We start from the raw sequence: 15,846 nt of genomic DNA on the forward strand, positions 1-15,846 counted from the left end.
AAGCTTATAAGCTAGTAGACATTGGAAGCTTACAAGCTAGTTTGGCTCTACTGACAATTGAGCTCAATGATTAAAAATGTGGTCCATAATAAGTAATGTGGCTAATAGTGCACTGCAATTGCAGTATGATTGAAATTCACAGCAAAAACTGAAACAATACAGTGCTATGGATGCAAGGAAACGAATTTGTAGTGACAAAATTGCTTTTATCTTTCCTTTTTTTGCTTTCAAATTCAACTTTCATATCATAAAAGATATTAAAGTCACCAACAAATGCACCTAACCAAGATAGACCTCCCATGCAACATAGCCAAGCCAAAAGCATAATTGATCAAGCCAAACTCAAAATCCATCGAGCAATAGCACCACTTGACCGAGGGAAAACCAATGTTGACCGTTGAATTGTGACTTGTGACCGAAGAAACAAGAAGCCCATGCACCACAATGCATCGCCCACCATGCATCAGCCTAAGGCTCAACTCAACACTCTGACTGTAGCACACAGGCCTTAGCGCATGATTTCTGACCGAGGTGCCCAGGGCCTGGTGCGTCAAAATCTGACCGAGTCTACTGATCTGGGCGCATTATGACCGAGGATGCCCAGGCGCTATGCATCCCGGGCGCACCATTTTATGGTTAGCCATGGCACCTCATTTTCTTTTGGGCTGAGCCTTTTTCCTTTTTAGGCTTTTCTTGTTTATCTACCTTCAAGATGCTTCTTAAAAGAATTTTGTTATAGGCTATTATGAGTTAAGTTGGCTTCTAAAGTGGTTAGTAGTTAGTTGCTTGCTCTTGAAGTAACAAACTACTACCCTTCTCTCTTGTATATATAGAAGTGCTTGTTCACTTCTTAATCAATGAAAATAAGAATCATGAGGTCTTTCATTCAAAAAAGCAACATGGTATCAGAGCCTTCAGTTTGAAGGTTCTGATCACCACTTCCGTTACACCATAAAGCCAAGAATCTGGCTAAGCAAAAGCAAGACCTACACAATTTCTTCCATTCTCTAACAATCAAAGAAACATGGCAAATTCACCTATTGACGAGTCAGAAAGGGAGTCTCAACCAGTCTACAATAGCAATGATTTGAAGAACCCGTTTTTCCTTCACCCTGGAGACAACTCAGGTTCAATGATAGTAACAACACCACTAGATGGCTCTAACTACCAATCATGGAGCAAAGCCATGAGGAGGGCCCTCCTCTCCAAGAACAAATACAAGGTCGTAGATGGCACGATACTTGCACCAAGAAGGTCTGACCCAGAGTATGACACATGGGAGCGCTGTAATACCATGGTCATATCATGGATAACTAGATGTCTCACATCAGAAATCTCAGAAAGCATCATCTACATTGAGAATGCTCAATATCTATGGCTGGACCTAAAAGATAGATTTTCGAAAGGGGACTACTTTCGAATGTCTGACCTCCTTCAAGATCTACACTCCATCAAGCAGGGTGACAGAACTGTCTCCAAGTACTTCACAGACTTGAAGACACAGTGGGAAGAGCTTGAAGCCCTGAGACCTTTGCCATACTGTGTGTGCGAACCCAGATGCAAATGTTGGGTCCTTGACAAAATGAAGTCATATCGAGAAAATGAGTATGTAATATGCTTCCCAAAGGGCCTTAATGAAGAACTTAGCACATCAAGATCACAAATCTTCTTGATGGAACCTGTGCCTAACATCAATAAGGTGTTCTCCCTAGTCATACAGTAGGAAAGGCAACAAGACCCATGCACAATTAATTCCAAGACTCTGTTCAATAACTCAAACTCAAGGAATCAAGGCACCTTTGGTGATAACACACAATCTTGGAAATCAAGAAACTCAACACCCAGGGGAGGTACCACTCAAGGCAGAGGCAGAGGATCATGTAGGTCCATAAAGACAAATAATGTCAAGGTATGCACTCATTACAGAAAAGAAAGGCACACAGTGGAGACATGCTACTTTAAGCATGGATTTCCACCAAATTGGCAGCAAGACTCTTCAAGACTGCCAAGCAATGTGATAAACAATACTGTCAGTGAAGACTTGGCACAACAAAGCACGAATAATCAAAGGCTTGGCTCACAAGTTAAAGGAACCAAGAATTACAAATTTGGAGCAAAACAGTATGCACAACTGGCATCCCTGCTGAAGGACTGCATTGAGACAAATGAAGAAAACAACCACAATGTCAACCAATTGAGCATCATGCCAACCCACCTAGACAGTGAGCCACAAGATGATCAAGAAGTATCAGGTAATATCTCTCCTTGGGTTTTGGACACTGGTGCTATAGACCATGTCTGTCCAAATTTGAGTGAGTTCACCTCTTACCACTCAATTAAACCCATCATCATTGGCCTGCCAAATGGGTCAACTACCTTGGCAAAGGTTGCAGGGACCATTATAATCTCTGCCCCAATTATATTACATGATGTCCTACATGTGCCAGATTTCAAGTACAACCTGATTTCTGTCCAGAAATTAACAAAATCTATGAATTACAAACTAATTTTTGATGTTTTGCGATGTTGTATCCATGATATGACTACCTTGAGGACGATTGGACTTGTTGAATTGAAGAATAGCTTATACATGATCAAAGGGAACACATGGGCAAGGAATAAAGGCTATGTCAACATAGCACACACTGACCCCTGTTTTGACTTGTGGCACTTTAGGCTAGGACACCCTTCTAGTGATGTTTTAAACTCTATTTGTAAAAGATACTCCTACATAAAGCATGATCCTACTATGGTTTGTGAACATTGTCACTATGGTAAACAAAGTAGGCTCCCCTTCCCTAGTAACAACAATAGGTGTGATCATATATTTGACCTTGTCCACATGGACATATGTGGGCCCATTGGGGACACATCCCTGCATGGCAACAAGTACTTCCTAACTGTTATAGATGATCACTCTAGGCACACCTGGATCTTCCTCATGAGGGCCAAAGGAGAAGCCAGAGGCCTCATGCAGGACTTTGTTAAGCTAGTAGAAACCCAATATGGGAAGATAGCCAAAGCCATAAGGAGTGACAATGGAGTTGAGTTCCAAATTCCTGCCTTTTTTAAAGAACATGGCATGATATACCAAACCTCTTGTGTAGAGACCCCCCAAAAAAACTCAGTTGTTGAGAGAAAGCATAGACACCTTCTCAACATTACTAGAACTATCTTATTTCACTCTGATCTACCCAAGATATTTTGGTGCTATGCTGTCCAACAAGCCACCTACCTCATAAACAGAATGCCTAGCCCATCCCAACAACACAAAACACCCTATGAACTCCTACATAACAAACCACCAACCTCCTAGAAATAAGAGTTTTTGGGTGCTTGTGTTTTGCCTCTACTCTTACCCAGCAAAGGACCAAACTTGATCCTCGGGCCATAAGGAGTATCTTTCTTGGCCATAGACCTGGAACCAAGGGATCTGTACTGTATGACTTGAAGAGCAGAGAAATATTTCTCTCCAGAAATGTGATATTCCATGAAAACCTCTTCCCCTACAAAGGGCAAGATCATAAGGATCACCTTAATAACCAACCTAGTAAGGATCACCCTGATGCAGATGGCCTTGATCTCTCCCTCTTGGACACTCCTTACCCAAACCATGAGGAAGAAAACGACCAAGCCAGTGAAATAGTGATCTACCAATATAGTTAGCTTCTTGACATTAATCCTAGTCCTCGGGAGAAAAGAAGATCCACTAGAAGTAGGTTCCCACCCTCCTACTTGAGGGATTACCACTGTAACCTTTTTAGCCAAAATAAATATGAGTTTGAAAAGAATGTCAATCATCCCTTATCATATGTCCTATCCTACAGTTCCATACCATCCACTCAACTTGACCATACCTTGGCTATCTCCACCAATATAGAGCCTAAAACTTATAGCCAAGTAGTGAAGTCTAGTAATTGGATTAAGGCTATGCAAGATGAGCGTACTGCCCTCGAAATAAATAGAACTTGGAGCATAGTGGACCTCCCTGCAGATAAGAACCCTATTGGGTGCAAATGGGTCTACAAAATCAAATACAACTCCAATGGCAATATTGAGAGGTACAAGGCTAGATTGGTTGCCAAGGGTTTTAACCAAATCGATGGGATTGATTTCTTTGAGACTTTTGCCCCAGTTGTTAAGTTAACAACTGTTAGACTCTTACTTGCCATTGCCTCCTGCAAAAACTGGATTGTTCATCAACTCGATATAAATAATGCCTTCCTATATGGTGAGCTAAGTGAAGAGGTCTATATGATCATACCTCAAGGCGTAGTTATCCATGACACCAATAAGGTTTGTAAGCTGCAAAAATCCCTATATGGCTTGAAACAAGCAGGGAGACAAAAAACTATCTGAGTGTCTTCAAACTATAGGATACACTCAATCTCAACACGACCACTCCCTATTCACCAAGGCCAAACAATCTGAATTCACAGCCTTGCTAGTTTATGTAGATGATCTTATCCTGGCTGGAAACAACAAGTCCGAAATTGACCATGTGAGAAACTACTTGCACAAACAGTTCAGAATCAAGGACCTAGGAGCCTTGAAATATTTCCTTGGCCTTGAAATTGCAAGATCTAATAGAGGCATCACCATCTTCCAAAGAAAGTATGCCATTGACATACTTGCTGACACAGGCTTCATTAACTACAAACCCATGCCTACCCCTATTGTCAAAACAACCAAGTTACACCAAAATGATTCCCCTGCATACAGTGACCCTGTTCTTTATAGGAGACTTGTAGGGAGGCTCCTTTACTTAACCAACACCAAACCTGACATTAGCTTTGCTGTTCAACAGCTGAGCCAGTTTATGGCCTCCCCCACTGATATGCACCATAAAACCCTATGCAGAGTATTAAGATACATCAAGGGTCACCTTGGTCAAGGCCTTGTCTACCCTACTACATCATCTATGCAGCTCAAGGTCTTTAGTGACTCTGACTGGGCAGCATGCCTTGATTCTAGGAAGTCCATTAGTGGGTGTTGTGCTTTCTTAGGTGATTCACTTGTTTCTTGGAAATCAAAGCAACAAAACACTGTGGCAATGTCATCTTCAGAGGCTGAGTATCGTGCCTTAGCCTCTGCTGCCTGTGAAATTCAATGGTTGACATATTTAATTGATGTTTTTCATATAAACTGTATTAAACCTGCTTTGCTATATTGTGATAATGATTCTGCTAGATATATAGCTACTAACTCTGTTTTTCATGAGAGAACTAAGCACATTGACATTGATTGTCATGTGGTTAGAGAAAGACTTCAATTAAAACTTTTTCATCTTCTCCCTATATCTACTTTGGAACAGGTTGCAGATATATTGACAAAGTCACCAACAAATGCGCCTAACCAAGATAGACCTCTCATGCAACATTGCCAAGCCAAAAGCATAATTGATCAAGCCAAACTCAAAATCCATCGACCAATAGCACCACTTGACCGAGGGAAAACCAATGTTGACTGAGGAATTGTGACTTGTGACCGGAGAAACAAGAAGCCCATGCACCATAGTGCATCAGCCTGAGGCTCAACTCAACACTCTGACCGTAGCACACAGGCCTTGGCGCATGATTTCTGACCGAGGTGCCCAGGGCCTGGTGCGTCAAAATTTGACCGAGTCTATTGATCTAGGCGCATCATGACCGAGGATGCCCAAGCGCTATGCATCCTGGGCGCACCATTTTCTAGTTAGCCATGGCGCGTCAATTCTGACCGAGCCATGGCACCTCATTTTCTTTTGGGTTGAGCCTTTTTCCTTTTTAGGCTTTTCTCATGGGCTTTTCTTGTTTATCTACCTTCTAGATGCTTCCTTGAAGAATTTTGTTATAGGCTATTATGAGTGAAGTTGGCTCCTAAAGTGGTTAGTAGTTAGTTGCTTGCTCTTGAAGTAACAAACTACTACACTTCTCTCTTGTATATATAAAAGTGCTTGTTCACTTCTTAATCAATAAAAATAAGAATCATGAGGTCTTTCATTCAAAAAAGCAACCAAAGATTCCAAAATAATTTATTTTAGGAAAAACAAAAGTAAATGCAGAGTAGAAAGTAGTGGAAGCCGTGAGAAGTGATGAGAAGATTTTTTAATTTACTCTTAAAGCAAGTGAATTTACTCTATTTCTTAATTGCATGATATAAAAGAAAGAAAAATGTATATTAGTAAATTGAAAAATGTTTAGCAACAAATAAAACAAACCCTATTAATATTAAGTTTAGAAATAATATCATTTTCTATCTATCTTTTTCCACAAAAGAGAAAAAGTTTTTAGTAGATCAATTATCCAAACTTAGTGCTTAATATCTATCCAAATAGAATACTCAAACATTATCCAATGATTATATGATAGAATATTATCCAATTGAATATAAAGATGTCAAGTAATTGTTAATGATTAGTCCATACAAGATTATCCAATGATAGCTTGACAAAATTTTGATACCTACTTTTTTTGGTCTTGACTTTTCCACATTGCGTGCAACCTGAAACAAATAGAGGGCTCTATCTTTTAGATGGCTAATCATTAATATAAAATAGAAATTTAATATTTTGATTGTTTTTTTTTTCAAACTACTGGAACATGATTGATAGAAGATGCTCTTGATATAAACCAAGAAAAAAATAAATAGATATTTGAACGAAAAAATATTACCATATTTTAAATGATTACAATTTTAAACGATTGCAATTTTAAACGATTACAATTTATACCATGGAAATAGGTATTAATTTTTCAATGATAAAATTGCGTTATAATTTCAAATAGAGATCACCTATTCTAAGATTTAATATTCTATTGTGAATAAATCCTATTAAAAAAAATCAATTAGTTAAAAAATTATAAAGATATAAAATAATTGTTTTTAATTACTTATTATAATATAATTAGTTTGTCACATAAAAATAAAATAATAATTTTTGGAGATTTATGATCTTGTTTATAGTTCCCAACCAACAAAAGAAACTCCACATTCCCATGTTCACTTCACCGTAGTCTACATTACACGTGTATTACTCTATCATTGTGTGGACGGAAAGTCATCTTATATTTACATAACACCGACTTCTCTTATAACATACAATTACATGGAAAAACAAGCCAAATATTCGATGTTCAAACTTCAACCTTATTTGGAAAAAAAGAATTGTAAGACCCCATGAAATAAAAATTATAAGCAATATATATTCATAAATCATACCATTTTATAAATAATACAAAACTTCAAATTTTCACCATAAGAACTCACATTATAATTTATCTAAAATAAATTAATATATTTGCAACTCTAATAATACATGTATAAGTTATTCACAATTCTTATCTATATAAACTTGAGTTTGTTTTAATTATTCAAGTAATCAAATCTAAATTTAAAATCAAACTTATTTATTAAATAAAGTTCCTTTGAGGAGGGTCTCAGGTAAGAAAAGTTAATTGGGTCAAATGAACGACAGTTTGCAGAGCAAAACCTGAAAGTGAATTACGTGTCAAAAGTATAAGACTCTTCAACCTTGCCCTTCTTGGGAAAAGAAAATGGAGTTTGCTGATTGAGAGCGATAGTCCTTACACTCTTGAGTCTAAATATGGAAGAGAGAGCACTTTGGGTCCAACTCTAATCTTCCCTTGAAGAAAATATCTCTTTGGACTAGGGACTTAGGTAGAATTGACCTTGGGGACCCTATTGTCTCGAATTAGTTATAGAAAAACAATGTTCTAAGGGCGAGGTGTAAAAAAATACTAGTTTTTGGCATGACATGTGGCTTAGCTCTTAGAAGCTATGTAGACAATTATAATAGACTGTGTAACCTTAGTCTGTACAGGGATGCTAAGATAAGTGCTCCAGGGAGCTGGTAGAATGTGGGTTGGAGGTGATTCTTACAGGTTGCAATTTACAGAGGGACACTGAAGATTGTTGGGAGTATCTACACTAAAAAACGAGCCAATATTCAATCAAATCCACCTACAAGGTTCTACTAATCAAGAGAATAGTCAAGATTAGGACAACAACTTAGTCAAACTCTTATGTGAATCAAAAGCCCTCTCGAAGGTCATCGCTTCACATGGAGACTATTCCAAGACAAAATTCTAACTTGCTTAGGAGGAAGGAGACAACTTCCAGAAGGAACCACATGTTGATTCAACAATGAAGAAATATAAATCTCAACATTTATTCTCACCCTGCAAACTCACTTACTGTCTCTCGCAGTCAATCTATAGTTGGCTTCAAATTGCAATCGTTCTACCATAAGATATCAGGAGTCACTTTCTCATTCACATTGGGCTTCCGTTCAATAAAAAATGTAGGAAACTCTATGGTATTATTTGTCTTTCTACAATTTTGGTCTATTTGTCATGAAGGGTATGATGTCATGTTTATTATCTCATGCCGACTATTTAGAAGACTGCAGAAATAAAAAAGCTAAGATCTTGACTGTGGATTAATATACAAAAATAGGTTTATATGTGCAGTATACAAGGATATATATTTGTAATCTTCTTTGATGGGATCATGGGAGCCTTTAAGACTGTGGCATAGTCTTTCTCCACAAATTATTTCCAATGTTTTTTCCTAACTGTGTCATCCCAGAAACATAGAAATGTGTAAGCAGTGTTATATACCACTATCTTTAATATCAATAAAATACAGTCCCATCATTAAAAAAATTAATGATATACTTTTTAACGAGGTGGTGGCTATACCAATAAAAGTAAGTGGATATAAAATGTTTGTCTTCAACATGGAAAGCTATGTTGGGTTTGTTTATGAATATTAGATTTTTATGGTTGTCCACATACTAATGGGCTAAAATACCATTTCTTAAATAATGCGGTAATAATACCATTCTGGTCTCTTTCTAATTTTATATACTCACTCGTTATAAAGTATAAGTAAATTGAAATTTACCATTTCTTAAATAATGTCGTAATAATACCATTCTGGTCTCTTTCTAATTTTATATAGTCACTCGTTATAAAGTATAAGCAAATTGAAATTTGAGTAAATATAAGGATACATATCAAGAATTTATTCTATATCTTAGCAATCAATTATTTCAATTATTTGAATCAGTAAATAGATCTAAACAATTAGATATCTATAGAATTGATGGTTATGATATGGATTAAGTTTTAAAAACTTATTCTTAGAGTAAGTAGAAAAAACTTACTCTTAGAGTAAGTAGAAAAAACTTACTCTTGTAGAAAAAACTTACTCTTAGAGTAAGTAGAAAAAACTTACTCTTAGAGTAAGTAGATCCCCACTCTAAAGATATTGTAATGCTGGTAAAAATTACCCTCATAAATCTATAACTCGTTCGTTCCATTTTTAGGTGACTTTGTAATGAAATATTTGTACAATAAATATTAATTCGGAATAATTTAATGATTGTGAATTTTATTTGTGATGAAAACCATTCATGGATGATTTTATCAAGAGAGTATTTATAGCTGTCTGAGTAGGAATAATAGTAAATTCAAATCCTCTTTGAAAGTCTAGTACTAAATGTGCTGATAACATGTATTCTTTAAAAAATTATCATTATAGAATTTAAATTATTTTTAAATAAAATAAAAACTATCAAGCCTATTATAACCTCATTTTCTAGTAGTATATTTTTGTTTCGTACAGTGTTGATGTATCTCAATTTCAATTTTCAAAGAAAGATATTTATGGTGGTTCGTGTCGGCCATCTTGGAAATTATCTTGAAGGAAGCTCAACGTGTCGGCCCCGCCAAACGACACATGGAATACTCATCTATCCCTTTCTCTCCAAGCTTCATAGTACAGAATACAATAATTCTCATTTTCCCTCTTCATATATATACACAAATTAATGCACACCATCAACAACATGATTCATGTGGAAAGTACTTGCCGTGTCTGAACAGAATCTCTCTTAACTTTAGTTTTTCCTTCCAGTTTCTGACTGTTTTATTTCTCAATTCTCAATAATACTTATTTGTGGTTCTACGAATTCAACTACTATGATCAGAAGCAGAAGCGAAAGCTCTACAGAGAAGAGAAAGCAACAAAGAGAGAAACAAATGAAACCATACTTTGGAATAAGGATGAGGAAGTGGGGAAAGTGGGTGGCGGAGATAAGAGAACCAAACAAGAGGTCAAGGATTTGGTTGGGTTCTTACACCACCCCTATAGCCGCCGCACGGGCCTACGACACCGCCGTGTTCTACCTCAGAGGACCTTCACCTAGACTTAACTTTCCGGAGTTACTGTTACAAGAGCAAGACGGCGACGTTTCGTTCAAGAGAGAGGATATGTCTGCTGATTCTATAAGGAAGAAAGCTACACAAGTTGGTGCTAGAGTTGATGCTTTGCAAACAGCACTTCATGCTTCTTCCAAGAACAATTCTACTTCTACCTATTCTTCCATGAAACCTGATTTGAATGAGTTTCCTAAACCTGATGAAGATTATTCCTTTGACCTTCAAGGTTGATATTAGTTAATATTCCCTCCTTCCCAGAGAGTAAAGATTATCATATTTACTATATTTATAGGGAAAAGGAAATATATATTAAGTAGTTTAATTTCTTTCGAAATATAGAACTTATGAAGTGATTTTGTGTCTATTGATATTAATATCAATCAAATAGAGTCTCTTTTTTTTATATGACGTGAATATGAATATGAATATGTCTATGTTAGTAAAAAAATAAAAAGAGATGATGTAATATGATGAATATATCCATAGATGAAGCGTTGAGCTTGGGGCTTGGAACTAACCCTTTTCCTTTCTTTTTTTGTAGATTTTTTTCATTTTTCAATGAATATCTTTGATCATATTATTATCACCATGTTATATATATACATATGTATGTATGTCTATATCATATATGCATATATACTATAGTGAAAAATAGTTTAATTATTTTCATGGATCAACAAACTGCCGGAGATGCAGTTCTCTTGTGAACTGCAACTGATTCATATCCTATTAGCAAAAATAGAATAGGAAGAGTAAGAAATTTTATACTATGTGAGTATGATTGTATATCTATAGTTTGCAGACAGTAAAATAAATGACTGTCTATTGTTTCATACTTTATGTATATAAAGTTAGAATCTATTACTTTTATTAAAGAAAATAAATTTAATTTGAAAATAAAAGCAGTTTTGAGAACAGCCTCTCAAGAAGCCACTACGTGAGAATAGCAGAACAATAATGCTTATAAAATTATCATTTAATAGTGTTTATGTGATACTTTTTATGTGAGCGTAGTAGTACATAAAGTTACATTCAACAATGTTTTTTGTAGCACCGTAGAACATAGATATTTAACGGCGCTCACTTAAATGTCTACTTTCTAGATAAGACAATATATCTCACAGACTTTCTATCAAACACATGACAATATGTCCAACTCCATCACATTTACAATAGATTTGTTAAATCACCAACGACTTCAACTACATTTAACCTTAACAGATTCCAATATTATAAAATAAACATATAAGTAATGAGATCTTACGGAAATTGTTCATTTTTTCTTCTCAAATGCTCACCATAGCCAAAAACCTATAACACTATAACTGCGTAACTTCACCATAAGTAAAGATCACACTATTAGTGAAGAGAAAAATAAATGAGCTAAATAAGATAACGATTTACCTTATGCTTGAAAAGAAAAATAAAAATCGATAATTTCATCTTAGCTGCATAACAACAAATAAATATCACACTATTAGTGAAGAGAGAAATAAATGAGATAAAATAAGATAATCATTTACCTTATGCTTGAAGAGAAAAACCATAAAACCAAAAATCGATAACTTGCTTAAAGAGACAAACTAAAAAAAGAAGAAAAAAAAAAGGTATGGAGAAGAAGAAGAAAAGTAAGCGAAATAATAAACTGGGTGATATATATTATTGTGTAAGATTTTGTTTTTGAATTTGAAAAGATCTCACTCACTCAAACAAACGTTAAATGTATGACCTCTTTAACAACACTTATCCCTTTAACAACACTCATTAAAGAAGTGTTGTTAAATATATGAAGTATGACTTATTTAATAGCGTTTGTTTCAATAAGCGTAGTTAAAGATAACACATTTAACATCACTTTCTTCAATGAGGATTGTTAAAGATAATATCTTTAACATCGCTTATTAAACTTATTGAAAAAGAGCCGTTAAATATATGAAGTATGACTTTTAACAGCACTTGCTTCATTAAGCGTTGTTACATATAACAAAAAATAACATTTAAGAACATTTTCATCAATATGTATATTGTTAATTCTCTTTCACAATATATTTAACAATATTTAGCACATAAGCAGGAGTTGTGAAATTTTAATTTTGGCCTACTGGGAATAACATTTTAGATGAGAAAACAAAGAACTAAATACCAACCAACACTGTCGCCGACTGAGACGAACCTGTTATATGAAAATACGAGTGAAATATTATGGCACAGTTAGAATTGTTATAAGCAGTGGTTGTAATAGTGGGTTATATGAGACGAACCTTATGGTTGGTAAGGTGTAACGTAACAACATGGCCGCTAGATTTGTCGGTGGATTAGGTTCCAGAGCAAGCAAGAAACTAGTTCTTCAAAATAATTGCTTCTTGTTGGAGATTCGTTTTCCTTTTCCCATCATAGTTCTTTTGTTTCCTGCATCTTTTTTTATATCGAATCATAAGATAACATAGTAGACAGAACATTGTACCTTAAAAAGAACCGGCAAATTACGTACAAGTTGTTTCATATATATCTCTCATTTTTGCTCTGATAGAAAACTCAAAATGTATGTCCAAGGAAAATTACACTGATTCAATTTTAAGGAAAATTGCTCGGGTTCAATTTTTTTATATACCTTAAATGGTATACTAAGTAAGTAAGTATCATTAAAACTTGCTTAGGAAAATGAGACTCAAACCTCGGATATAAAAAAGATGATTTTTTTTATAATCAAAGTAATTATGCTAAATTAGTCTGATTGATAATGAATGTGATCATTTAAGCAACATCACTTATATACGTCAAAGTGGTTTAACCCAGAAAGGATTTTTCCAATTCGATTTTGATTAGTAATTATATCTAATATGATTTGTGTATATGAACATGGGATTGAAAAAGCTCCATAATTTATACGTATATAATGTGACGTGTATACAAATATACTATACGTGATACCATTGAAATCAAAATAGATTCAAGTGCAATTCACTATTCCTCAATGTGGCGCAGAAGAGGCAAGGAGATAATAAAATATAGAAGCAGCAGTGGTCCAACCAAGCCACATTAAAAGGAAGCAAAAATACACTAATGCTGAGTTTGTGAAATAACAAGGAACAAGTGGATAAAGAGATAAGGCAGAGTAGTGCACCAAATGAATCTCAGATTCTCATGGCAAGTTGGTTGCAGCACACAAAAGAATATTTAAGGGAGATAGAAAATAAGCTAAGAAAGTGAGACTAGTGGACCTTATTCTTTGAGACGGATAGATAGGTTATAGCAGTTTGATATTATACATCCTAAGAGCTAGGTAAAGCTCATATCTTTCGTCTTTATGGTTGGATTTTTTGTATTACTAATGATATTTTCTCACCTTATATGTAAAGAATTAACCATTCTAGATTTGTAATTGTCCCTCTCAACAAGTATCGCTCATAACAGAAAAATGTTTCTTTCTCTATTCCCATTTACCTTCTAAATATTTTATACGGAAATTTTGATATACGTGATATAATGCATATTTTAAAAGCTCCACCCCTCTCTAGTCGAATTTGGAGTCAATCTCATTACATGTGTTTGATAAGAAATGAAATATGGGATTAAAAGTTCGCCAAGAATTTTTTTTGAACAAAGACAAATTCATATCTTGTTTGGTTAGTTAGAGAATTTTTTTATAGAAGATTTTAGTTTAGAAACTCTGATTTAAGAAGCTTTATGTTGTAGACGTCTCAAACTTATGTTTTATAAGAACTTATTTAGCATAATTGACTTTAGTACGACTGAAAATTGAAAAATTAGTTAAAGACAAGAAAAATAGTTGAATGCTAAAAAGACCCGAATTGGAAGCTAACTTATTTAATTGAAGTGTTTCATAAAACAAGTAACGAAGTCAACTCATTGATAATGCAATATAATGAATAAATTTCAGTTATTCGATTGAAATGTTTGATGAAACAACTAACCCTCAACTCATTGATAATGCACTATTATATTGATGAATCGTTTTCAGTCTTTTTTCCAATCTTTTTTAGTTTTACCCTCATTACATAATTATTGTTGTATCTTTTTATATCACTAATTACAAAATTAAGCCTGCACCAAAAAAATGTTACAAAATAAAAACAAACTTAATCATTTCTTAATCTATATATAAATTATTTAAACTACATACAAGAGGAATGAAGGGAATATTAATTTATCATACTTCAGTCTAACCGTTGTCTTTTCAGCTTCTGGTTGGTTTTGAAGTCTTGAATTGGCTTTTTTTCCTTAAGAATGCAGCTGAGAAGAAATAATAAAGAAATTGAGAGAACTAAGAGGAAGAAGACATTTAGCTTTTTGTTATTAATTAGTAGGATACCCGTGCAGTCGCACGGGTTGTAATGTATTTTGTATAAATTTAATTAAAAAGTGTCGGAATAATTTGTTAATAAAAATGTTAAGGGGTTATCTCATAAAAGATGATTTATGTATTTTATTGATGAAGTAGAATTGTTAACGAATGAAATTGTGTTATATGTTATGTTAAATAATTATTATGAAAAAAATTCGAAACACAATGTAGAATAAGTTATAAATAAGACATCCGAGAAATATATATGGTATTTCAATGTTTTTTCTTGGTGTGATCTTTGCTTCAAGGACATGATTTGTCATTTTAATGACAATCAATCTTGTACCATTACATAATCTTTCATGCTAGTCTAAATTCCTCAACTTGGTTTTATGATTGGAAAGAATAAAGGTTGTACTCAAGAGTTAGTTTGTTGAATGATTCACTTTCATTAGCAAGAGACATATCTGAACTCATATATTCTTTTTCCTCACCTATAGTTATAGGCATAATATTTATTAGTATAAGCTTAATAAATATATTATGTTGAATATAATGAAAATTTAAAAACATTTAAAAAAATCACATCAAATTTTACTCGAAACATATTCACTGATTTGTCAACAATGTCACTTGTAGATGCAAGAATGGCTCTAGATTGCACAATTTTTTCGTCATTGTAGTGATTTTGTACAAAATGCATAATTTTTGAAGTTTTATCTTTAAAATAATACACTTATACCCCAAGAATATCCATTAAAATCCCTATCAAACATGTTTTGTTTAAAACATAAACACTTATAATTTGAAGACATACTTGTGATCATTAATATTCTATAATGTAATGGTTGCACTTTAATTTTTTTTAATATAATGGTTGCATTATAACCGTAAACTCTACAAATATATGCTATGTATATTGATTAAGAAACATTATAACATTTTTTAATCGTAACGCATATTATGTATTCATCTACATTGAAGTTCTATTTCTATTATTTACAATATATATTTGTTATGAATTAAACATATTTCATATTAGTTACCTTAGAATTAAACAACAATAGTATAAAAAGAGGAAACAACTTCAAGAATATCAAGCAAGAATATCAAACTGGAATATCACTAATAAGTATGTAATTAGTTATAGTATAAAGAACAAGAACTTCAAGAATATAGTATGTAATTAGTTATAGTATGCATCAAGAACTTCAAGAATATAAACATAGGAAACAACATTAATTATAGTATAAATATTTCTAATAAGTATATAATTATAAATTTGTGAAACGTGTTGAAGTTTCAAAAATAATA

General features: G+C 33.8%; 1 protein-coding gene across 1 annotated transcript; it reads left to right on the forward strand.

The window, feature by feature from the left end:
• LOC109350353 (ethylene-responsive transcription factor RAP2-1-like) lies at window positions 9,742–10,743 on the forward strand. Its single transcript, XM_019591597.1, has one exon. The coding sequence runs from the start codon at window positions 9,987–9,989 to the stop codon at window positions 10,455–10,457; it is 471 nt and encodes a 156-aa protein (XP_019447142.1). The 5' UTR covers window positions 9,742–9,986; the 3' UTR covers window positions 10,458–10,743.

This window comes from Lupinus angustifolius, chromosome LG06 (assembly GCF_001865875.1).
Source record: "Lupinus angustifolius cultivar Tanjil chromosome LG06, LupAngTanjil_v1.0, whole genome shotgun sequence".
Lineage (NCBI taxonomy): Eukaryota > Viridiplantae > Streptophyta > Magnoliopsida > Fabales > Fabaceae > Lupinus > Lupinus angustifolius.